The sequence below is a fragment of the Rhinolophus hipposideros genome (genome assembly GCF_964194185.1).
Source record: "Rhinolophus hipposideros genome assembly, chromosome: 3".
Taxonomy (NCBI): Eukaryota; Metazoa; Chordata; class Mammalia; order Chiroptera; family Rhinolophidae; genus Rhinolophus; species Rhinolophus hipposideros.
This window is the reverse complement of record NC_138049.1, coordinates 40,544,367-40,568,405: the sequence shown is the minus strand read 5'-3', so window position 1 is coordinate 40,568,405 and position 24,039 is coordinate 40,544,367. Positions and strand designations below refer to the sequence as shown.

Below are 24,039 nucleotides of genomic sequence, written 5' to 3'. Positions count from 1 at the left end.
GAAGGCACTGAGGTATTTCAACTTCAGTATAAATCACATTATCCTATGATTGGGGTAGGAGTACAGTGTCAGTCAAATAGGTTGTATGTGTATGTTCCCCTAAATGCCCTCAAAATGCATCACATCATTCTCAACAGCGTGGCCCCAATTGGAGCTCAGCTCATTATCCTCAGCCATGAGAATTTGACTGCTTGGTGGAGGTGGTCCAGCCCATGCCACACAGGGTTGTTGCATAGCGCATAGATATACATAGATATTGGTGGTCTTTGTTTTGTCTTCAGTATCTCTCCCTTTGAAGCAGGAGAAAAGTCCTTGGAGGAATGAAATCTGAGGACTACAGAGCTCTGCTTGATGTCCTGTTCAGTTGGAGACTCCTGAAGTGTGTGCTGGTGAACACTTTTAGGCAATTAATAAATGTGATGCAATAATCACAATAACAACAACCTTAAGCCTGCCCTATATTTAACTTGCCCTTTAGACATGTTGTTTGCATAGCAAAAATACCTCTCCTTTCCTAGAGTCCAGTAACAGCCAAAAAAAACAAAGGCTGGTGATAGATGACATTCAATACATATTGGCATAGATGTGTGCAGATTAGGGTAAGGAGCAATCGAGTCAGCAGATGGGGTTCTGGTGAAAACAGAAAACGGACTCCTAGAATTCTGAATCTCTCAAAATTCTTTTACTAGTGTCCCCCAAATATTTCCAGTGTTTCTTAGAAAGCATTTTCATTTATTATTTTGTTCACAGAGGCATCATGCAGTATATATTCACCCTCTCAAAGCTATTGTTAAAATACCAAACGCAAAAGAACGGTACTTATAAAGTAACAGAAACTAATTTGTCTGAAACTAAAAAAAAAAAAAAAGCTAATTTGGTAGACTGAATATTCAAAATGGTAAAATGTAAATTATTAAGTCCCAATGTATTTAAAAACCTTAAGGAGACTGGAAGAAAAGATATCTAATAGGTATTAAATGATGATACACAATGTAAAACGGGAGTTACAGCAGAAAGTTTCTATGTATTCCCTAAGTATGTAAGTGTGAGTCAATTGAAATTAAAGGATTTGCTTGAGGCCATTTTTTTAATCCCTAATTTGTTTCATTTTAATTTTTGAATTCCTAAATTCTAATATGAAAACTTTTGATCTAACAATTTACTTCTATTTGTCAAATTGAAAGCGTAATAAGTACTCAAAAGACTGTTCCTTTGAGCAGAAAAGGTGGGGTCTGGAAGAATACCAGGTGACCCAGGACTCAGATCTGAAACCACCCTTGCCAACCCCTCAGTTCCATGAAACAGAAGAGCATCCCTGGGCCATACCTGCTGGGGATGAAGTGGTAATAGTAGATTCTGCTTCTGGCCCCTCACCAACTTCGTTTACTGCTGCAATAGAAAACCTATTCCAAAAACAACATGGAGAGATGTGTTTCACATGGCATGGTGCGAAAAGAGATAAAAATAGAAGGAGCAATGTTTCTATTTAAAGGACGATGTGACAATGCATGTATTTAGTTACTTGGTGCCACTCTTAGGCACTAAAATGACTATCAATCACATCCTTGTTTGCATTCCCCATAGAACAATTCAGGGTCATGGAGGTCAAAAACTGAACTCTGCTATCTGCACGACCTCCATTACTACCCTAATTTAACCGGTCTTAGTAAATGCTAGAAAAGCTAGCAATAATAAAATAATCCCCTTAATGGTTAATAAAAAATAGCATTAACAGAATTTCACTTCTTTATTTTTTTATGTTGGATTAAATAAAGAAATGATATGCATGGTGTTTATTTCTTTATCAGCCCATATTTATAAGGTTTCTCTGACTATAATAGAAATACTTGAGAATGTTTTTGCTTAGGATGGTGTAATGTAACAAGTAAGCAAACTTGAGGAAAAACACAATGACTTCTTCCCAACAGTACAGAGTGAATGAGAATTCTCAAAATACATTTAAACTATTTTTTTGCCATATTGCTTAAATAATTATCATGCCTACAATCATGCTGGTTACATTTTCCTTGTACCACTTAATTCTTACCTGTAGGAGGTATTCGGTAGAGTAGAGTAAAACTGGAAACTGGTTCTCTGTGTTCCTGAATCTAATTTTTGATTTTTGCTGATCAGCCTTAAGTTATAACCCAAAATAGGTCCACCTGGGAATTGAGGTGGAGCCCAACTGACTTCCACAGTGTCAGGACTTGAGCTCTCAATATTTCTAATGAATGGAGCAGTTTCAGGAACTAGAAGAGAGAATGGTGACATAGTGAGCGGAAATATGTACAGGGCTTATGTTTTTAAATAGAATAGAAAAAAAGTCTCATTTTTTGAAAAGTTAACATAAATATTTTTTATTAATATACAAAATGATAGAGAGAAGATGGAAAGATATCTACGAGCTACAACTCTTGATCTCTAAATCTTACCAGTTAGCTACTTTCCTAAGGGACTCTCAAATTTTACTTTCATCACTTCTAATTCATGAAATAAAATTAAATGTGAAAGTATACAAATAAGATAAATGTTCTAGAAGAAAGTTGTCAAAAATCTCCAGAGACTTAAATGGATTGCATGTAGGGTGGAAGTTGGGAAAAGGAGAATCTGTAACAAAACTGGAGTCAATGATTAACATGAGTTGAAAGAATTAAGTCCTGGGGCCTGTTCACTCAACAGAGTGCTGTAGCCTGACTAGTTCCAGCTGAAGATATGGGTTCAGATAAGCACAAATTAGAACAGTCTGCTTCCCTTTTGCTGGCATCAGCTCTGCTGACCCAGTTTATACCTTCCTTTCCCCAGTTCCCAAGGTCCCCTGGAATCCAGGTTGAGTGTGCTTTAGCTACACTCCTTTCCTTGCAAAGAATTAAAGAAGCATACATTAATTAATTAAGCACCCACTTACAGACTTTAGAAGCTACCTAAGTGGCAAAGAACAGGAAGGAAAACAAATTATCTAACAACATGTCTTCCATCCATGTCTCCACCTACTTTGCATACCTCCCACTCCCTGAAACCACTCTTTTACTTCCTCTTTTCATAGAAAGACATACTTTGATGTCATTTGCTCTTTAGTAGACTTCTCTCCTTCTGAACACTTTTGGTCAATGCTCTGCATCATCCCTGTCTTGTTAGCGTTGGGAGAAATGAGATAGTTCAGCACTTACACTGAATGAGTTTTTAAAAAGCCTCTTAGTTGACTGCTCAGCCCTCCACTGATAACAATTGCTCCTCAACTCTCAGACTAATCTTTGGAAAACACAAACATTATTGCATCACTCCTCTGCTCCATGAACAGTGTCCCCTTGGTGAAATAGGAAGTAGGAATCATCCCCCACAGAATTATATCAAAAAACCTAACTCACTAGGGTCCATGCCTAGCCATGATCTGCTCCACTTCAAGCAAATTAGATGCCACCTACAACATGTGATGCTACATGTGATTATTATCCAAATGTCCCCCACAAAAATCCTCCTTGAAGGGCTGGTCAGGTTAGGCAAAGTATGCTCTGCCTAAAGCCATTCTACTTAAAAAATTATCTTTATAAGGGCCCCAATTAAAAGGTACTTATATCACCTAAGATCATATCTCTCATAGCTAAAAGAGAATATGGCCATGAGGCAATGGAACACGAAACAGATAACTTTGTAAGTTTTGATGTGGCTAGAAAAGTGAGACAGAATTGAAGCATGAGATGTTATCCATGGAAAGTACACCCAGTACAAGGTCTGGAACACCTGGAAGGTATGTGGGCTTGCATCCAGGAGAAAGGCCCAGAAATGGAAAGCATAATTTGTTTTTCTCATTATTTTGATTTGACTAGCCATGGACCATGGGCCCTCGTATCTCTCCAGCACTGGAAAACAATCCAACACTCAGAAAGTACATGAGGCATTGCTCTGAATAAGTAAGGATACATGTATTCTACTGTGATCTGGAACATTTCAAACATGGCCCTAGGCTAGTGTCTGACCTGAGGTTCTAAGGATGTTCAGGGAGTAATCAGCAGAGGTGGCCACATATACCCTAAAAACTAATAGGCAAGAAGAAAGGAAGGGGGAAAATGCCCCAACCATCTTTAACCGCCGTCTAGCTGTGCTTACTTAGATCCAAGGCCTAGTTTAATCTGAGGGTTTCAGCACACAGTTGAGGGGTAGGGACATCTAACATCTGGCCTAGAGTATGTCCTCCCAGGTCCCTCAGCTAACCCTGAGGGTGAGCGAGCCAGACAATTCGCCCTGGGTGTCTGCCCCAGGTATTCACCTTCCTGAAAGGCTCCAGGCTTGAATCCTTTTCCTGCTGTGAAAGCCACATCTTCAAAAGCAGAAATCAGAAAATTCTCCAATATATGTACTATTTTTTAAATTATCTCAGATGAAATGTTTAAGTATTATAATAACTTTCCAGGTGGTCTCTCTAGCTCTATACTTTCCAATCTCTCTCACTTCCTCAACCCATTCTATGCGTAGTTGCCAAAATTATCTTTTCAAAGAGGATGTGAAGCAACTACTCCTCCACTTTAAAACCTTCCATAACTACTAACTGCTTATTGAGACTTATTCTGACTCTTCTCTTTACTACTGCAACCTGAATCTACTTTCCTTCCAGATCCCCATTTCCAATTCCCTAAAGGACAGACCCTGCTTAAATATCCCCTTTACCATAGTGCACAGTACCTTCCCACTTACAAATACTTTCCTTATTTATTATGTTTACTGCTTAATTTCTCTTCCACCAAAATGTGAGCTCCACAAGAGCAGGGATTTTTGTTTTGATCATGCAGGTATGGTGAGCGCCTAGAACTCTACTTGGCACATATTTAAGTACTCAATTGTTGAATGGATCAATTAATGAAGGAACCAATTTATTTCATTGTTTAAAATAAAAACCAACGAAATCAAAGCTTTAGCATCATCTCCTTATTTCATAAGCAATGCGCTCATGCCATACCTCCATAAGGATGAGTCCTGTAAGTGGGACTTGGGGGAGAATACAGCTGCAGTTGGGCTGTGAAGATCCAAACCACTCGAAAAATATATTCAGTGAAAGGATGCAGGGGTTCTACCACGTATGAGGGCTTGGTCACGGCCTAGATCAACGAGAGATCAATAGTCAGCACTTACAGACTCACTACTGTACATTGTGACTCCACAGATTAATTTGTAGAAGATGGATGGCCTTTTGGCTATTGGGTGACCCGCGGTCTGCCAGACCAGATGAAATGGAGGCCTGGAGCTTAGAGCTGAGCCATACAGACATCAGTCTGCATAATTCATACAAAAAGTCTTTCCTTCTTCAAAATTGCAAAATTATGGATTTGGTTATTTGGCACTAATCATAGGGCTTTACTTTAATTTTTCTATGTTAATATACTTGGTGTCTTGGGACTATTTTTCTCTGAACTGGCTCATGCTTCATAAAAGGGACAATCCTGTTGACCTCCTTGCCCTCCATCCTAGTTAGAATGATTTTAAATGGGATGGCAGATAAGGACCAATAATGCAAGTAGTTGGTTATGTGATGCTGTGCTGAAGGAATAATATATATGTCCAATAATATATTTTCCTCAAAAATAAAGTGTTTAGCATTAACATGTTACAGAGTAGCAGAGATTAAATACATCTAATCCAACCACTCATTTTATTCCTGAATCTTCTCCAGAATGTATATCTATAATTACATGTAGTAATTTGACACTTTTAATAACTTGGGGGGAAAGTCTGTGTTTAAGTACATTGACAGGTTTTCATACCTCAGTGTAAGTCCAGCTCCCCAGAAGCTGTGCATATTTCCATTGAATGATGTATTTTATCCCAGAGATGTTGGCAGATTTCCATCGTAATGTCACACTATGGTTTCCAATGGAAGAAGCAAAGGGTGCAGTGGGGAGGTCTGAATTCTCTGAGAGGAGAAAACAAGATTTCATTCACAAAGCAGCCCTCTCTTGTCAAACCAGGAGAGAGGAAGCCCGTTTCATCAAGTGCGCTCAGGATTCTGTTGCTACAACTACGTCTTTGCCACAGTAATTCAACTGAATAATTCACCTGATGTGCACATTCACTTGGTTTATTGTTTAAAATCAGCCAGTCAGTTGGGCAGTTTTTTTCCCTATAGAATTCACTGTTATCTCTGAAGATACTTTTTTTTTTTTTAACAGGCCAGCAACATGAAGTCTTTTTGAGACTGTCCGGTTTTCTCTTGTAATACCACTTCTTTATAGGCTAGAGGGGTGGCTGCCAGAACCATCCTTTGTCCCAGGACATAAATTCCAGGACACTTTTTTTAATTTTATACTATAATTCTGCTGTTATTGCCCATCTTGTCAGCAAATTATTTTTACATGTGTAAGTAATTGTACTCGAAAGGATTTTATATTCAACTGTCTTGTCTTGCAGTAAAATGTTTCGTGATTTCTAAGCATTACTGAAATTACAATTGTTTCACAGGTTTTTGGTGCTACTTCCCAGGCACAGATCAAGAAGCTAGACGTGTGAAAGGTATATACCACTGGGATAAAATTATTTTACTTTACTTTTGCTATTTTCCAAAATCATGACTACTAATTTATTGCTTCAGCTTGCTTCCCCACCACCCCAATTTTTTATAGCAGTAAAATACACATGACATAAAGTTTACTATCTTAACCATTTTTTTTTTTTTATTAAAGATTTAATTGGGGAAGGGGAACAGGACTTTATTGGGGAACAGTGTGTACTTCCAGGACTTTCCCAAGTCAAGTTGTTGTCCTTTCAGTCTTAGTTGTGGAGGGCGCAGCTCAGCTCCAGGTCCAGTTGCCGTTGCTCGTTGCAGGGGGCACAGCCCACCATCCCTTGTGGGACTCGAGGAGTCAAACCGGCAGCCTTGTGGTTGACAGCCCACTGGCCCATGTGGGAATCGAACCGACAGCCTTCGGAGTTAGGAGCACCGAGCTCCAACCTCCTGAGCCACCGGGCCTGCCCCTATCTTAACCATTTTTAAGTGTACAGTTCAGTGGTGTTAAAGTACATTTATATTGTGCAACCATCACTACCATCATCTTCAGAATTCTTTTCATCTTGTAAAACTGAAACTCTACCCATTAAACAATAACTCATCATTCTCCCTTCCCTTCCCCCTAGCAACCACCATTCTACTTTTTGTCTCTATAATGTTAACTACTCTAAGTATAAGTGGAATCAAACAATATTTGTCTTTTTGTTGCTGGCTTATTTCACTTAGCACAATGTCCTCAAGGTTTACTCATGCTATAGCACATGTCAGAATTTCCTTCCTTTTTAAGTCTGCATAATACTCTATTGTGTGTGTATACACACACACACACACACACGTTGCATTTTGCTTATTCATTCGTCCTTCAGTGGACACTTGGGCTGCTTCCATGTTTTAGCTGTTATAAATTAAATATGGGTGTATAATATCGGTGTGCAAATACCTCTTTGAGACCCTGCTTTTAATACTTTTGAGCATATACCCAAAAATGGAATTGCTGGATCATATGGTCATTTTATCTTTAATTTTTCAAGGAACTACCATCCCATTTTCCACAGTGGCTATACTATTTTACATTCCCACCAGTGTTCCAATTGCAGTGTTCCAACTTCTCCAATTTCTCTTCAACACTTTTACTTTTTTTATGGGTATGAAGTGGTATTTCATTGTAGTTTTGATTTTCATTTCCCCAATGATTAGTGATGTTGAGCATCTTTTCATGAGCTTATTGGCCATTTTTATATCTTCTTTGGAAAAACATCTATTTAAGTCATTTGCCAATTTTTAAATTGGATTGTTTGTTTTTCACTGTTGTTGAGTTTTATCCAAAATATCTATATATTTTGGATATTAATCCCTTCTCAGATATAGCATTTGCAAATATTTTCTCCCATTCTGTTGGTTCTTTTTTATTTTACTATGTTGATAGTCAACATACTATGTTGATTTTCTAGGCATAAAATTTTTTCATTTTCATGAAGTCCAATTCATTTATTTTTTCTTTTTTTGCCTATGCCTTTGGCGTCATATACAAGAAATCATTGCAAAGTCCACTGTTGTGAAGATTTTGCCCTGTTTCCTTCCACTAGTGGTAGAGTTTTTAGGTCTTACATTTAAATCATGCATCCATTTTGAGTTGATTTTTGTATATGATGTTATATAAGGGTCCAACTTTATTCTTTTGCATGAGGATATCCAGTTTTTCCAGCACCATTTGTTGAAAAGACTATCTTTTTTCCCCATTAAATGGTCTTGGCATTCTTGTTGAAAATCATTTAACCATATATACAAGAATTTATATCTGAACTTTATATTCTAGTCCATTGGTCTATATGTCTACCTTTGTGCCAATACCACACTACCGTGTTTCCCCGAAAATAAGACCTAGCCAGACAATCAGCTCTAATGCGTCTTTCGGAGCAAAAATTAATATAAGACCCGGTATTATTCGGTTTTATATTATATTTATTATATTAAGACCATGTCTTATATTATAATAAAATAAGACCGGGTCTTATATTAATTTTTGCTCCAAAAGACGCATTAGAGCTGATTGTCCGGCTAGATCTTATTTTCGGGAAACACGGTATTTTGATTACTATAGCTTTGTAGTAAGAATAAAATCAGGAAATGTGAGTCCTCCAGCTTTGTTCTTCTTTTCAGGATTTGTGGTCCCTTGAGATCCCATATGAATTTTAGGTTGGGTCTCACCATTTCTGCAAAGACCACCTTTAGGATTTTGATAGGGATTGCATTACATTTGTAGATCCACTTTGTTACTATTGGCATCTTAACAATGTTGTCTTTCAACCCATAGATATGGGATGTTTTTTCCATTTATTTACTCTTATTTGTTTTTGAAATATTTTATAGATTTTATTTTACAAGTCATTCACCTCCTTGGATAAGTAAATTCCGAAGTATTTTATTCTGTTTGATACTATTGTGAATGGAATTGGTTTCCTAATTACCTTTTCAGATTGCTTATTACTAGTATACACAAATGCAATTTGGTTTTTGAGTGTTGCCTTTAAATGATGCTACTTTGCTGAAGTTGTTTATTAGTTCAACAGCTCTTTTTGTGGTATCTTTAGGATTTTCTACATAGTATAAGATTATGTCATCAGCAAATACAATTTACTTCTTCCTTTAAAGTTCAGATGCCTTTTATTAGATCTACCAAATACGATGACTCTTTCTCATCTAATTTCTCTGGCTAGGACTTCCAGTGAATAAAAGTGGCAAAAGCAGGCATTCTTGCTTGAACTTAGAGGATAAGCTTTGTTTTATAGAAAAAGAATCACTACTCTGGTTAAGAAAACATGGTAAATTTTTGTAAGGAGCTTAAAATGGCTAAATACCAACACCTATGACCTCACTCTTCTAAAAGATAGCACAATTCTCATCACCATAGATACTGAATCTGGGCTAATTAAAGGCCACACAAGAACATTCTGTGACCCAGAAAAAAAATAAAGCCCTTGTTATCTAAAGGTCTAGATTACAGAGAGGCTTCACACAAAGCTTCTCTGCTGGTTCTTCAATTTATGATTCATTTTTGGCTACCATAAAAACACAAGGTAAAGCACAGTTCCACTTTTCACCTTTTATGGTGAGAAATGAGTAATAGCAGGGATTGGAACATGCTGTGGGACACCTTGAAGAGGAGTCCAATGTTGCAGAGTAAGGAAGAACCATAAGGCATCTAAAAAGATGTAAGTTGAGAACTGGGCAGAAGAGTTTTGTAAGTATAAGTAAATGTAAATGTCATAGCTAAAAAAAGACATGTTTCAAAGCCATGGTGATGCATATGGAAAAACAGAGGGAAAGTACGTTTATTCTATAACATGAAGACAAAAGTTAACCAAATGAAAAAGAGCTATATACTACTGAGCTATATACTACTGTTAATACAGCACATAGCAGAGTGGATAAGAAGAGACTCTGGAATGAGTTAAATGGGTTTTAATTCAAGTTACATCTCTCCCTAGTATACAGCCCCAAACAAACATTTACACTTGTGCCTCATTTTTCTTATCTGTAAAATGAAGATGTTAATAGTATTTATATCTCTGCGAACAATAAAAGCTAATACCTATAAATTACTTAGAACAATTCCTGATTCATAAATGCCTAATAATAATTATTTGTATTTCAATATATTATTAGCTATTATCTAAAACAGTGGCATTTCCTGACATCAAGTCAGCTCAGGATTCATATTTCTCTCTCTTTGAAATAGAAGTGATTGCATCTACTGAACTGAGGGCCAAATCTCAAGTTCTAAACATCAGTCATGTGCTGTTTCCCCTATTTTGCTCTGAAAGACATTTCACTGAATTTATCTGAAAATGACTTCCATCTTTGAAGTGATTGAAGTATAGATTAGATAGATAGATAGATCATACTGAGATATAGAAGTTTAGATATTTAAAGAAGTGGCTCATTATCCTTACATAAGCACAGGTTCCTAGAGTGGTGTGGATTATTTTCGGCAATAGTCACATGTGTCTGCTTACCTAGCACTTCCGCTTCATAGGCACCGTCAGAAGTGCTACAGCCGATCTCACAGGCTTCTCGCTATGGGAGACAGGTAGCACACCAGTCAGTGCAGCCTTTGTACTGCTTTGGCTGATAAGCTTCACTAAACACTGAAATCTAAATGCCTGATATAAAAGTATACCTGTATATCAATTATTTTAACTATAATACTTAAAATTCCCATTTGCCAGTGGGATTAGAACAGCACCTTTCAAACACTTTTGACCATGTCCCAAATTCCAAAATACATGTAACAAAACAACTTAGTACATACATATTGGTGGTGGGGGGGTAAAATTCTTGAAATAGTACTTTTATTTTTCCTTTTTAAAATAATTTTATTGAGATATATTTTATATATCCTAAAATTCATCCATCTAAATCACACATTTCAGTGTTGTTGTTTTTTTAGCATATTCAGAGTATCATTGCAATCTAATGTTAGAATATGTTCATCCCCAAAAGAAATCCTGTACCTGTGATGCAATCTTATCTATTCTATTCCATTTCATTTTGTTTATTGTGATTCTTTATTCATTACCTTGAGTTCATGATCCTCTAATGGGTGATACCTCACAGTATGAAAAGACACTGAGCTCCACAATGCAATTATGTTTGCCATCTTTGTCAAAGTCCTGGTGAGCTAATAACCTAAAACTCTATCTTAAAATTATGTTTATTTCATATATTCATGCCTTCATTGAAAAATTAAAAACTGACTATAAGCTTTATAGGAACTGAACATTTGAATGGATACCTTAATATCAAGGTTAAATTTTTAAAGTCTACAAAAATGTAATAATGGTTAACATTTTATCTCATTAACCAAACATTTTGATAACAAAGACACAAATTTCCTGCAACTTTTAATAGATGCGTTAACATTAGCTATGAAAAATAAATTTAACTTGGAGAAAAGGCTCATTGTAAAATTACAACACAATCACAATCAATCTTCCTGTTATCATTCAATTTGTAATTATAATACCTAGAACAACATGTTATTGTTTCTCATGAAAATAGTAGAAACCCTGGTACAATTCATTTGCTCTAAACATCCCAGATAGAGGTCTTTGATTTGCAAATACTAGCTGTCCAATGTTTGATCTGTACTCACAAAGGAAATGGACACTGATAAGCCCAGGTTTGCTCACTTAAAGATTAATTTAAACAACTCAGTTTGGGCTCAGGATTATTTAATTTAAGGGTTTAGTGTATTTTTCCCACCTTCTTTCCAGGTTTCAGTAAAATACATTCAATACATTCACTAACTGCAGAGAGTAAGGAAGAAAATTGCAACTAAACTTTTTTTCTTTTAATGAATTCTAGTTAATGATAGAGCATATGCTTTATGGGTAAGCAAATGAAATCAGCAAGGAGAAGGCTATCCCTAGATGTGCTGCTTCTTCTCTCCCCACTACCCTCTCCTGCCCAGGCTTCAGGAATTTGAACATTTCGAACCAGGTTAGAGCGATATATGTGTATATATATGAATGTGTACATACATATATACACCTATATACACTTACATATACACTATATATATGCACAAAGGTATATAAAACACAGCAAATATTTTTGTTAAAATTGGAATTACACAGTCATTTTTATACCCAGAGTATAACACTACAAGGAAGAATGTTTCTGTACACTGAGAATGACTCAGCTTTCTTCATTCTTTTTTTAACAAGAGATAAAGACCTGGGATTTAATGAGATCATTTTTGCAAGTGATAGCCAACTTACCTCACAAACTGTGGCATAGGTATCATTCTGCACAGAAAAAGAAAGGGAGACTGTTTAAAATCTTTAAAGCCATAAATTATTTTAATGACATTCAGCTGTACATCTCATAATCTGAATGTCAGTTATTTCTTCCAAATCAATTTTTTTCCAAATTAATTTCTTATCCCACCATTGACAAACAACCAATAAAATCAATTAAAAGCAAGGAAGCACAGAGCAGGGCCTACTGTCCAGACAGGCCACGGAGGGACCAGCTATACAAATGATGTTGTTTGTATTACTGGAAAAATGGTCTGCTAGACAACCTCAGTCAGCTAAGAGGTAATCTGTGATGGACCAGGTTATAGAATGAGGGGGTGTTGGCAGATGTCCGGGGAAGACAGAACTTGAAATGAAAACCACCACTAGGTAAGGCCAGCAGGTCCTCTGCCCAGACTGGCCGCTCCAGTGTCCACTCTGCTCCCTGGACTGTTTCTGACAATAAGTGGTGCTGCCATCCACTCATTCCCGAGTGTTGTCTGTACACCTGTTATTTGCCCCTCACTGTGTCCAGTGCAGGAGACAAAGTGTGAACAGGAAAGAGCATCCTGCCCTGATGGGCTTACATGTCAGGGGAAAAGATGTTTAAACATATAACTAGACAAAATGACTTAAATTGCAATTTGTAGAAAGTGCTACCAAGGAGAGGCGAAAGTGTTTTTAGACTGTATAATAGTTGTAAGGTCCAGATAGCACTTGCCCCACTTTCTGGTAATTTCTGTCCTATGAAGCACATAGTCACAAACATGAGAGTGGGTGTGTGTAACTCCTATGACAGAGATCTGTGAGGATATACTGTAAAGAAAAGCTATGAGGATAGGCTAATGTCTTTATTTAAATCTCAATACTACAATGTGAGTTCTTAATAGAAAATGACATTACCCAACATTACTGTGATCCTTACTAATTTAATCTCTGACCTAAACAGAACAACCTAAACAAGGCAACCCACTCTTAAATCAGAAAATTCTTACCCATTAGATCGAGTAATGACAGTGTATCAGGTGCTATCCTTAGAAGGGAGATTAGATTATTATCCTAATTTATTGACAAAGAAAGTAAAGTACCAAAAGTTAAGTACCTTAAGTAAGTGATACACACTGAGGGACAAAGCCAAGATAAATTAAAAGTGAAAAATAAAGTTTTGGGGGATGCATTCCTACATAAAGTGGCGCAAACCTACGTGTTTATGAGCTCTGGATTAGGTCGTTACCATGTTCCCTGCAGAGAAACTTAGAACATAATTTTGGACCCTGCTCTCCAAAGAAAGATCTGGAGACCCACCAGCATTGCATCACTTAAGAGCTTGTTACAAGTGCAGAATCTCAGGTCCCACGTAAGACCTACTGAATCAGAATCTGTACTTTAACAAGATCCCCAGTTGATTGCATATTAAATTTTGAGCAACGCAGGACAAGGAAATATAACAAACACCTAACATTCTACCAAAAGGCCTTTCTAGTTTGGAGCAATTGGGCATCCCTGGGTTTCATGGTTTTTTTTAACCTCCCTTGGTCTCCAGTTGCATTAATAGGGTTGATCTCAATTTATTCCCCATCACTACATTATTCAGTCTATCATACTTTCCCTTTAGAGTCAAGCTAACTAATTGAAAGCCAGTGGAAATTGAACTGGGGATGCTCTTAGACAGCTTTTCTCTTGAGAAAAAAATTAATATAAGAACAGAAAAATGAATAATACTTACACACTTTAAAGCACAGTTTTCCTGATCTAAAGAGTTCCAAAAATGACATCCTTGGATGCACTGCAAGAGACAATAAGAGGCAGCAGTGACTGAAGAGGTATGACGTTTTTGTCACCTGAAAATGCAACATAGTAACAAAAAGTGTTTTAGAAATAGAAATCTATCACGGAAACTGTGGCCTCAGGACTTCTGGGACTCTAAGCAGAGCCGTCCCGTCTACAGACAGCAGAGCTTGGTGTGGTTCACTGCAGGACGGCAGGGGTGCTGAGTGGAGGTCAGCCTGGGCTGGACAGGCTGAGAACGCAGAGAACAGCTGACCTTCAGGGAGCACACTGTCCGCTGGGTGGTTGGCAGCAGGTAAAGTCTAGGAGAGCATGGCGTCAAACACATCGTGGGGTGATGGGGTGGCCTCATGTGACAAGCAAAACTCAAAGCTGGGAGTCAACCGAAAGGCAGCGTATCAAAACCTGAATAGGTGGACAGTTTGGGAAGCCAGCTGCCCCCTAGCCTGCTTTTGTCCCATAGTTGCCCTGAAAAGCTTTTCCCAAAGCTTCCCTGGCCTCCTATTGGACAGATTTAGCCCATTTCCCCTTGCCTTACTCTATCTGCCTGTGTCTGCAGTTCTGTAGACCATTCTTTCCCCAGGCTGCAGGGACCCCTGGATTGCCATTCTCCTTCCTCTCAGTTCCCTTTTTTTTGCTGTCTCTTTTGCTGCCCCCCACCCCTTTTGGGTTTGTGTCCTATCCTCAGCTTTTTCTTTAACTGCTCTTAAAGTTCTCCATGAGTGAGCTCTTCCACTCCCTCAGCTTCAACTATCCTAAGGTGTCAGTAACTTCCGAATTTAAATCTCAGCTGAGGCTCCTTCCTGAGCTCCAGACCCAGATTTCCAATTGCTCATTAGACATCTTTATTTGAGTCCCCACAAGCACCACAAATTCAGTATGTGAAATATTAAATTCCTCACTCTATACCCTCCAATTCACTCTTTCTCTTAATTTTCCATTAATATGCTACAATCTTCTGAGCCGGTTGAGCCAGGAACCAGGGCGCTTTCTCTTCCTCTCATTCCACTGGCCCCCCGGGACAACCCCTCACCAAGTCCTGTTGACTCATCTCTTCGTTAACTGAAATCCATCTGGGTTCCTCACTCACTCACTATTCCATTTTTCTTCTGTGCCAACCACCACTTGCCAACAGTTTTATGAGGGGCCTCTCTTGTTTCCACATTTGGAATGATCCTTTTAAAAACAAAACCAAAACACACCCTTCTGTTACCTAAAATTCTGTGTGTAAACGTAACCAAATTACCAACGTCGTGTACAGAGCTCTCCACGATCTGGCCCTGCCTAACTTGTCGATCTCATCTTCCATCTCCCCATCCTCCACACACATACCCCATTTTCCAAGCAAGCTGAAGTGTTCTTACTTTCCTGAACAAGTTAGGCTGCCTCAAAACTTTGCATCTTAGCACAAAGAGCTCCTTCTGACTGGTATACCCTTTCCCCTCTAGGTCTTCTAGAAAACTCTTCATCTTTATAGTTTTAGTTCAAAGGTCAGGCAGAGAAGTGAGATGCTTTTCTCTTTGCCCTTCACCCACACCGCTATTCTGGCTCTCAGAATGCTGTCTAGTCATAGTTTTATGTATGTGTCTGTCTTTCTTACAAGGTTGAGAGTCCTTTAAAACAGAATTTTATTCATGAATTTTATTCATTATTAAGTCCCTATTACCTTCCACAGCACCTAGTTCATACTTATGCTTTGAGTCACTAAACATTTGTTGAATAAATGGACACAGGTGCAGAAAAGTAATAAAACCCTAAATGTAATTGTTAGAAGAAATATTGAAGACTATCTAATCCAAACTTCCCAGATAACACATAATAAACCTAAGTCTAAGAAATAGTAAGCAATTTGCCCAAAGCCACACAGCTACATAGAATCAAAATCATGGACTTGAATTGGTCCTGTGCCCTTTCCACTTCAATACACTGTCCCTGACTTCATTTTTGAATATTCTGTAATTCAGATTTATAACTACTTTCGATTGTCCTTCTTCCAGCTGGGACAACTAAATGAGATTTTACTTAAGAAATATTCCCATTGTAATAAAACCTGATCATTGCTCCCTTTTTATCAATGCAAACACTGTAAAGTTTTTACCAGTAGAAACAATTACTCACCGGTTCACTCAGATTATATGGCATGCCCATGTCAAGCTGACCGCCCTGAAATGAAGAAGGAGGTAATAAACACCAGCTCTCAATATTGTGCTCAGTGTAACTACCACACCTTTTTATAAAAAAAAAAGCTTCCTGGAATAGTGCTGCTTCCTTCATGTTTCTAAACTATAAAGCAAGGAGCCAAATGTTTTAAAATCATTAAATCAGTCATGACATCAGATAAAATGCCAGTGCAAATTATAAGATGTAATGTCTTAGAATTCTGCAGAAATGAAAAAGGTGGGAGTGGGGATGTGGCTACACGGAGTGGTTAAGGACCACGGATTGTCACACAGAGTATTAAACAAGCCTGTAACATCAGAGGACTCCTGGATTAAACATGAATTATGTTCAGATTTTTCTTTTTAAAAAACAGTCTTATTAAGACCAGCGAAAAATACAAATTCAGAATATTACATAGATTAAACATCAGATCACTTGTTTTTCCTCACATTCCCACAACTTTTAAAAACTTTGTTTGTGCTGAGGGAATATGAAAGAAATAGGAACTAAGGGGGAAAGTCTATAAATTGTTCATCCACTCCCTGGTTCCTATTTGAATAGATGCCTTTGTAAACAGAAGGGCTTAAATACTGGGCATATGATAATCAGATATGTACCTGAAGTATTTCATGGATGTGATCTAATTGTCAACCTGTCTCGCAGATGATTGATTTAGAATTACAGGCAACGGAAAACTAAGTGAATTTTTCTAGTTGGTACTGCTCGGAATCCCCCTGAAAAGTTGCTGAATTTGAACCACTGACGTGGAGAGGTGATTAATCCAACAAGGAGCAGGACATGTGTCGTTAGCTGACTCAGAACCTGGAACAAGCAAGATATGTTCCAGGAAGTGACAGAAAATGCAAAGGGGCTCGGGAGGTGGTTTGAGCACCTGTTGTGGCCTTCTGAACATCCCATGCTTTTCAGAGGGAAGAGAACAAATGTTCGTCACTAAGTTCATTGAACACTTTCTCTCCTCCATGTAAGCACCATCCACGGTTCTCTTCACTCTATCCTCTGCACCTAGAACTGTGTCTGAGGGATAACAGGTATTCAATAGACATACACAGAAGGGATAAATCTATGAATTTAAGGTGGCTTAGGAATGTTCCAGCAGTTTTGTCCCTTAGAAGCATTGTCCAGTGGCCTAGCATGAACAAATGTTGCCTTTTTTCCTTTCATTTGATGTGTGAATAAAGATTCCTCTAATCTCCATTTCCTAACCATTTATATTTGTAAAGAATAATGTTTAATACATTTTTGGTTTTAGATACTAAATACTTAGAGGAAGAACTGTATCTTTTATATAAATTGTGCAACTATGTGCTTAATAGTACTTTGTTTCCATGATTTTGTTCAAAATGAAGCTTTTGATTCCCCTTTATATGATTGAACCACTATCGTATACCCTTGAGTGTATGATAGAGAATTTGCAATGGAAATTTTTCCTATTCCTTCAAAAATCTGTCAGCTCATGAAAGAAGCAAAAGGGTGGACACTGGGTAGCTTTTGTGTTCCATTTTAAACAATAGGACAATCATGAAGTAACATTGCAATAGCATTGAATTCTTCTGTTGGCAGCTCTCAAGATGAAATTTAACAGGCTGAATGGAGTGCCCATCAAGTGGTCCCATGACTCAGGTCTATGGGGTTCTGAGAAAGCAGGTTTTGTCAACACTCTTCTTGAATCAACATTCTTCTTCCATTCCCCTCCTCATCATCATAGCTAACATTTAGTGATCAATTCCTATATTCCAGGTACTCTTCAAGATATTTTACGCTAAATCTCATTCAACATCTCAACAACCCTGTTAGGTAGGTATTATCGTTAACTCTATTGTACAGGTGAGGAACAGGGATATTTAGTAAATTGCCCAAGAGTTAGGATTTGAAGGGGTTTGGGGGAAGCTGCCTCCAGAGCCTGTGCTCTTAACCAAAGTAGGATGCTTCCTGTAATCTGCACCAAATTCACATTCCTCGCTTTGGAGTTAGGATCCTGCCTGGTTTACCTTAGTTCACCTGCTCCAATCATCTGCTTAAAACACACAATCCCAGTCTTGGATCTTAAGTCCTCTTAACCCAACACCTACTTCTTGGCACAAACTTTCCTATGCCACCCACCTCAGGCAGAACTAATTTCATTCTTTACTTCCCACTCTAATAAATGAAACTGAGCAGGATGATTTGAATCCCACATATGACCCTTGCTCCCAATGTGTTATTTTAAAAGTTACCTGTGCTGTCTAAAATTAGTATTCTCACCTGAGACATAAGTAAAATCATATTTAGTTCATAAAGTTCTGTGAGGTTTCAATTAAATAATGTATTAATCATTATATAGTATGGTGCTAAGCACTTAAAAATCTATTATTAATATTATATGCAAACTTGCTATAAATAGCCTTTTGCAGACATGTCTTTAGTTAGTTATAAAATAATGTCTTCAGATAAATTTCTTGATGTTCAGGGTTAAAGGTGTATTTTTCCTTTTAATTTTGATATTTATTAACCAATTGTTTTCTAGAAATCTATCAATTTGCATTCTAACCAACAGTTCATGAAAGTGCCATTTTATCCAAACTTTGCCAACTATAAATGTTTTTACTTTTGCCAAAAAATAGAAGAAAATTTGATAATTCATTTTTACTGTGCATTTCTACGGTTTTTATGAAGTTGAACATCACAGGCATTTTAGCTGTTTTAATATATTTTTTTGAAGTAGGTCTTTATGTTCTCAATTTATTTTAAATACTGTTTTATATGTATAAGGGTTGGTAAAATTTTGTTTATCATAACACTTTTTTCCATTTTTTACTTTGTTTTTACTGTATTCTGTTTATTGTTATATAGTTTAACTTATTAAGCAGTCAAATTTATGAATAATATCTTTTAGGGAGTCCTGATTTTTGAATATAATCTTAGAGCATTCCCAGTCCAAGATTATAGATTTTGAATATAATCTTAGAGCATTCCCACTCCAAGATTATAGAAATATTTATTCCTAATGTATTTCAGTATTTTTATGGGGTAAAGTCTTGCTTTGTTTTTGTTATTTGTCTGTACTTTTTAAAATACCACCTAGGATTTATTTGCGTCAGATAGTGATGTAATGAGTTGGGGGTTTTTTAATCCATTTTTTAAACACTTTTTTAAGGCTTTCATTTTTTAAAAGCAGTTTTAGGTTTACAACAATTGAGATTAAGGTTCAGCAATTTTCCATATAACTCCTGCCCCCACACATGCACAGTCTCTCCCATTATCTGACCAGAATAGCACATTTTTTACTAACGATGAACTTACGTTGACACAACATAGTTATCCGAAGTCCACAATTTATGTTAGGGTTCACTCTTAGCATTGCACGTTCTATGGGTTTGGATAAATGTATCCATCAGTATAGTATCGTACAGAGTATCCTCATACGATAACAGTCCCCTGCTTATGCGTCTTTCCCTCCAGCCCCTAAACCCCATGTTGTCCACCACTGAGCTTTTCATTATCTCCATAGTTTTATATTTTCCAGAATATCATAGAGTTGGAATCATACAATATGTAGCCTTTTCAGATTGGCTTCTTTCACTTAGTATTATGCATCGTAGCTTGTCTTGTCATGGCTTGATAGCTCATTTCTTTTCAGTTCTTAGTAATATTTTATTGTCTGAATGTGCCAGAGTTTATCTATTCATTCACCTACTGAAGGAAGGAGGGTTTTTTTTTTATTCTAAATGGATAGCCACATTTTAGTTTGAATTATCATTTTTCATATTTCATACTCCCTTATGTAAATGGTGTTATTTCTGAACTGTATTCTATTTCAGGAGTCTACTCCTACACCAATACAAACTGTGCTACTTTCTGGATATTTTACAGAATTTTTGGATTATAGTTTTGTTCTATTTTCTTGTTATAAAGTTGTAGATTATATACAAGAAAAGTATTAATGTTTGTGCTTTTTTGAACAAGACAACCTTCTGAACGCTATTTGTTTGTAATAGTCTTTTATTGACTTGAATTAATACTTCTAACAAAGCACATCTCAACAATAGTGCCTTAATTGTTGGTATTTGTTACTCAAAAACTGGGTTTTGTTGCCAAAGAAATTGAGAAAATTGTGATTAAACAAAGCCGTTCATATACTATTGTGCCCTGCCTTGTGGATATACAAAAAGAGGGGGCGGCAAAAAGTATTTCCATAAATTATTTGACCATGAATCTGTTTCTTTTTCATAAAGGATCTCATAATACTAGTGTTCTGAAGAATACTATTTTTTCTTCTCTGCAGCACATAGCATATATAATTCAAAAACATTAAGTCAGTTAATACACTCAACTGATACATACAAATCCCTCAATTAATGTAAAATACCCATGCTCAAGCATAAAACTCTGATTTGTGCACTTTTGGGCAACAATTCTAACATTCTTTTGTACAAGAATCTTTTGTGTTTCTTTTTAAAACAGCAAAGATGCCTCAATATCAAGAGCCATCCAGTAAAACCAAAGATGACCTTCAAGGCAAATGTCCAGGCTAAAAAGGATGACACAGCAAAAAAGAATCCAAATAGCATAATAAAGTTGAGCACTATATATCCATTCCCCTAATGCATGGCTTTTCTTTGTTCATTCACCTAGCTGTTGTCCCTCCCACCCCTGTGCGGGAGGCCCAGATGGAGAACACTTATTACAGTCAGATTGCCAGACCCTGTCTCTTGTTGTCGCCACTGCATCAGCTGTGACTTTCTCTGTAGGTGGCGAACGGAAGGCAACTCAACAAAGGAACAAACTGTCTGCTCCTACTGCCAAACCCTAAAGTCAAGGAGCCCACACAAAAAGATCAGATGAAACTAAACTTAACTAAAAAATGAAATAAAATAAAGTGACAACAACATTGGAAACAACTACCATCAGTTTTGATAGTAGCAACATTAACCAGTTATGGGGGTACATTCATATGATGGAATATTCTAAATATATTAAAGATCCTGTCTCCATAAAAACTTTAGAATTTAGGGGAAATCTCACACTATAATGGCAAATGAAAAGCTGGGTGCACAACTGTGCATAAAACTATATACACCTTTGAGGAAAAACCACTGAAAAGAAATATAATCAGGGATAATAGTGGTGGAATTGTAGGGTTTTTTTTCTTTGTTCTTCTCTATCTTATAAATATCTTACAATAAATATGTATTCTTGTTATAATCAGAGAAAATTTTTATATGTTTTAATAAAGAAAACATTAAATAATCCCATTCTTCCATGTTTAAGTTTGGATTACCACCACAAAAACCTAAGCATACAATTCTATGTACTGGCAATGTCGTCTTCAGCAAAGGTTTATATAAAATACGAAACATTTTTTAGAGTACTACTATCCAGAGTAAGCCTAAGTAGTGTTTTAAACTGGAGTTTAAATTCAACCAAAAAAAGTGTGGCAAATAAATTCTTTTTTTAATCCATAGACTTCTTTCTTCAATACTTGAGCATAATGAGTGCTATATTTGGTATTTTTATTATTTTTTAAAGTATGACTTTAAGTAATATTAATGTAAGTTGTCATGCTATTTCCTTCATTTGAAAATGAATGTATCTTTCCTTGGCTTAATTGCATTTGGTTTTTAAGGCTGATTCAGTGACTGTTTTAAGCACACTAAACCACAATAACTGAAAAGACATGAAACGATATATATATTGGAGGGATGACGTCTATAAATGAGAAGAAAAACATAAATTTCCATATAAAAAACTCATTATTGAAAAAACTACAAATACACAGATAGAAATAAAGGAATATACAAACAATTCTTCTTTTAAAATAAAGTGTTCTATATGGCATTGATTGCATCTGCTCCCTTGGTCACCCACCTCCCCATACAATCATTCATCCACAATATAAATAGTACTGACATCTGCAACTACAAGGCATTGCCCTGTGGCCAAACCTATTTCATGTTTCAAGACAAATATAAATGATTTTGTAGTAAATGAGTTTAAGTTGATATTTTTAAAGCACGCAAAATTGATTTCATTAAAGCCTGCTTTACCCAAAGCCCATGGCTTCCCTTATCCCCCCGAAAAAAAATCTATGAACAGATAAAAAACAAAATAGCCCTGCCTTACTTTCTGTAGTTATAAATGGCCCTAACTTACTTTGGCAAAAGACTCTTTCTTGCCTTTCTAGGACTTCTCATGGCAAATCTTCTCATAAAGCGAAAATAATTCAATAATTTATAACGAGCTGAATTCTGTTCCCACAAAGACAAATATTAGACCAGTAAAACTTACCAGGTTAGTTACACAGGACTTTAGGCAGCTGTTTAAAACTGTACACTGAACCACAGAAATCCATATGCATCCAAGAGTAGCAAATTTGATGAATTTCAGGGTAAGCCAGTGAAGGTTCTTCATCACTTCACCAATGGCAGATTTTTAGACGACTGTTCTAATTTTCTCCATTCTGCTATATGAATTCTTGGGGTTTCATCATTTCAATTGAAAAGGTGGCTGGTGGAATTTAAAAAAAAATAATATTTAGACCATTTAGTTTAGACCTTTGAATCCTAGAGAGTTTGTAAGGTGAACAAAATAGTTATTTCATGTCTTTGCTCTGTTTTAACTCCCATAAAGAAAATCACCCACTGACTAAAGGTTAGGTCGAAGAGCGCTTCACATGGAAAGTAAACAAAGTGAAAATGCAAATTGCATTTCAGCAAGCATGTGAAACGTGTGCAGCCTGAAACTGGAATGCTTCTGTGGATCATCCACCACTTCATTTTTTTGAGGTTGGTTCAGCTATTTAGGAAACTGGGTTTTAACCATCTATACGTTAGCAAACAGTAACACTATTATAATAAAGAATAATTGGAAAACTAGAAGCGCCTAAATTAATGATGCAGCAGAGAGGAAAAACAGAACCCTCTGAAACCAAATGCATATTTTAAAATTAAAAAGCAAACAAAGCTGAAATTCATAGACAAATACTCTTAGGGTGAATTAAAACAAGGAAGTTTGTTAGAGTGCTTTCAGAACTTCACTACATATTAACTAAAATCCTGCCTTATCAGGTCTATTCAGACAGAGAGCTGAAACTAGGCCCCATCGAGACCAAAGATATGCACAAGGGTAGCTGTCATGAAAATGAAATATTGTACAAATTTCAATTAGCTAAGCATCAAGATAAAGTTAAGCTGAAACCTGAAACAAAGAATACGCAGCCTGTAAGGTACAGAAGTGTCATTCTGGATAACTACTTTTTAGGTTGCTGAGGGTTAACTCTTTAAGGCCTGATATTTTTGTGTTGGTGTTCTTTCTTATGACAATCTAAAGTATCAAATAAACTTTCCTTCTTCTTAAATAAATTATACTAATGTAACTTAACCTTTTCTTTGTGGCATGAGGTTCTCATTATGAGCAACACGTACATATAAATTTTGTTTTGAGCTAAACATCATTTAGTAAATGTTGACAAAACTGGTGTAAAATATAAAGATGAATGGTACTGACTCCAGAATTGACCCCTAAAACTTGTTTTCTTGAAAAAAAATTTCCATTCTCCACTTGCTCTCTGTTCATTTTCTACCTTTAATGAAGGTAGATTGAAGAATATACAGTGATTCGATTTCTTGGTCAGAGGAATTTGGTCTTCTTTCTACAAAATATACTTTCAAATCAGAAAATAAATTACATCGCTTAAGGGATTTTCTCATACCAACAAAATTTATCTTCTTCATTATGTTACCAGTGTCGTTTCCCTTATCAGCACAAATAATATTTGTAACTTTTGTTTCACTAAGAAAA

At 36.6% G+C, this 24,039-nt stretch overlaps 1 protein-coding gene across 2 annotated transcripts in view; it reads right to left on the bottom strand.

The window, feature by feature from the left end:
* ROS1 (ROS proto-oncogene 1, receptor tyrosine kinase) overlaps positions 1–23,162 on the bottom strand; it is a 97,144-nt gene extending 73,982 nt beyond the window's left edge. For both annotated transcript variants that reach the window (XM_081032931.1, XM_081032932.1), the window contains exons 1-9: positions 22,528–23,162; positions 16,201–16,245; positions 14,021–14,080; positions 12,277–12,303; positions 10,510–10,570; positions 5,754–5,902; positions 4,952–5,090; positions 2,048–2,249; positions 1,327–1,403 (exon numbers count right to left, since the gene is read on the bottom strand). In XM_081032931.1, the coding sequence (XP_080889057.1) occupies positions 1,327–1,403; positions 2,048–2,249; positions 4,952–5,090; positions 5,754–5,902; positions 10,510–10,570; positions 12,277–12,303; positions 14,021–14,080; positions 16,201–16,245; positions 22,528–22,650 (883 nt within the window). In that variant the 5' untranslated portion in view covers positions 22,651–23,162. The remainder of the gene's footprint in view (positions 1–1,326; positions 1,404–2,047; positions 2,250–4,951; positions 5,091–5,753; positions 5,903–10,509; positions 10,571–12,276; positions 12,304–14,020; positions 14,081–16,200; positions 16,246–22,527) is intronic.
* Positions 23,163–24,039: the final 877 nt, after the last annotated feature.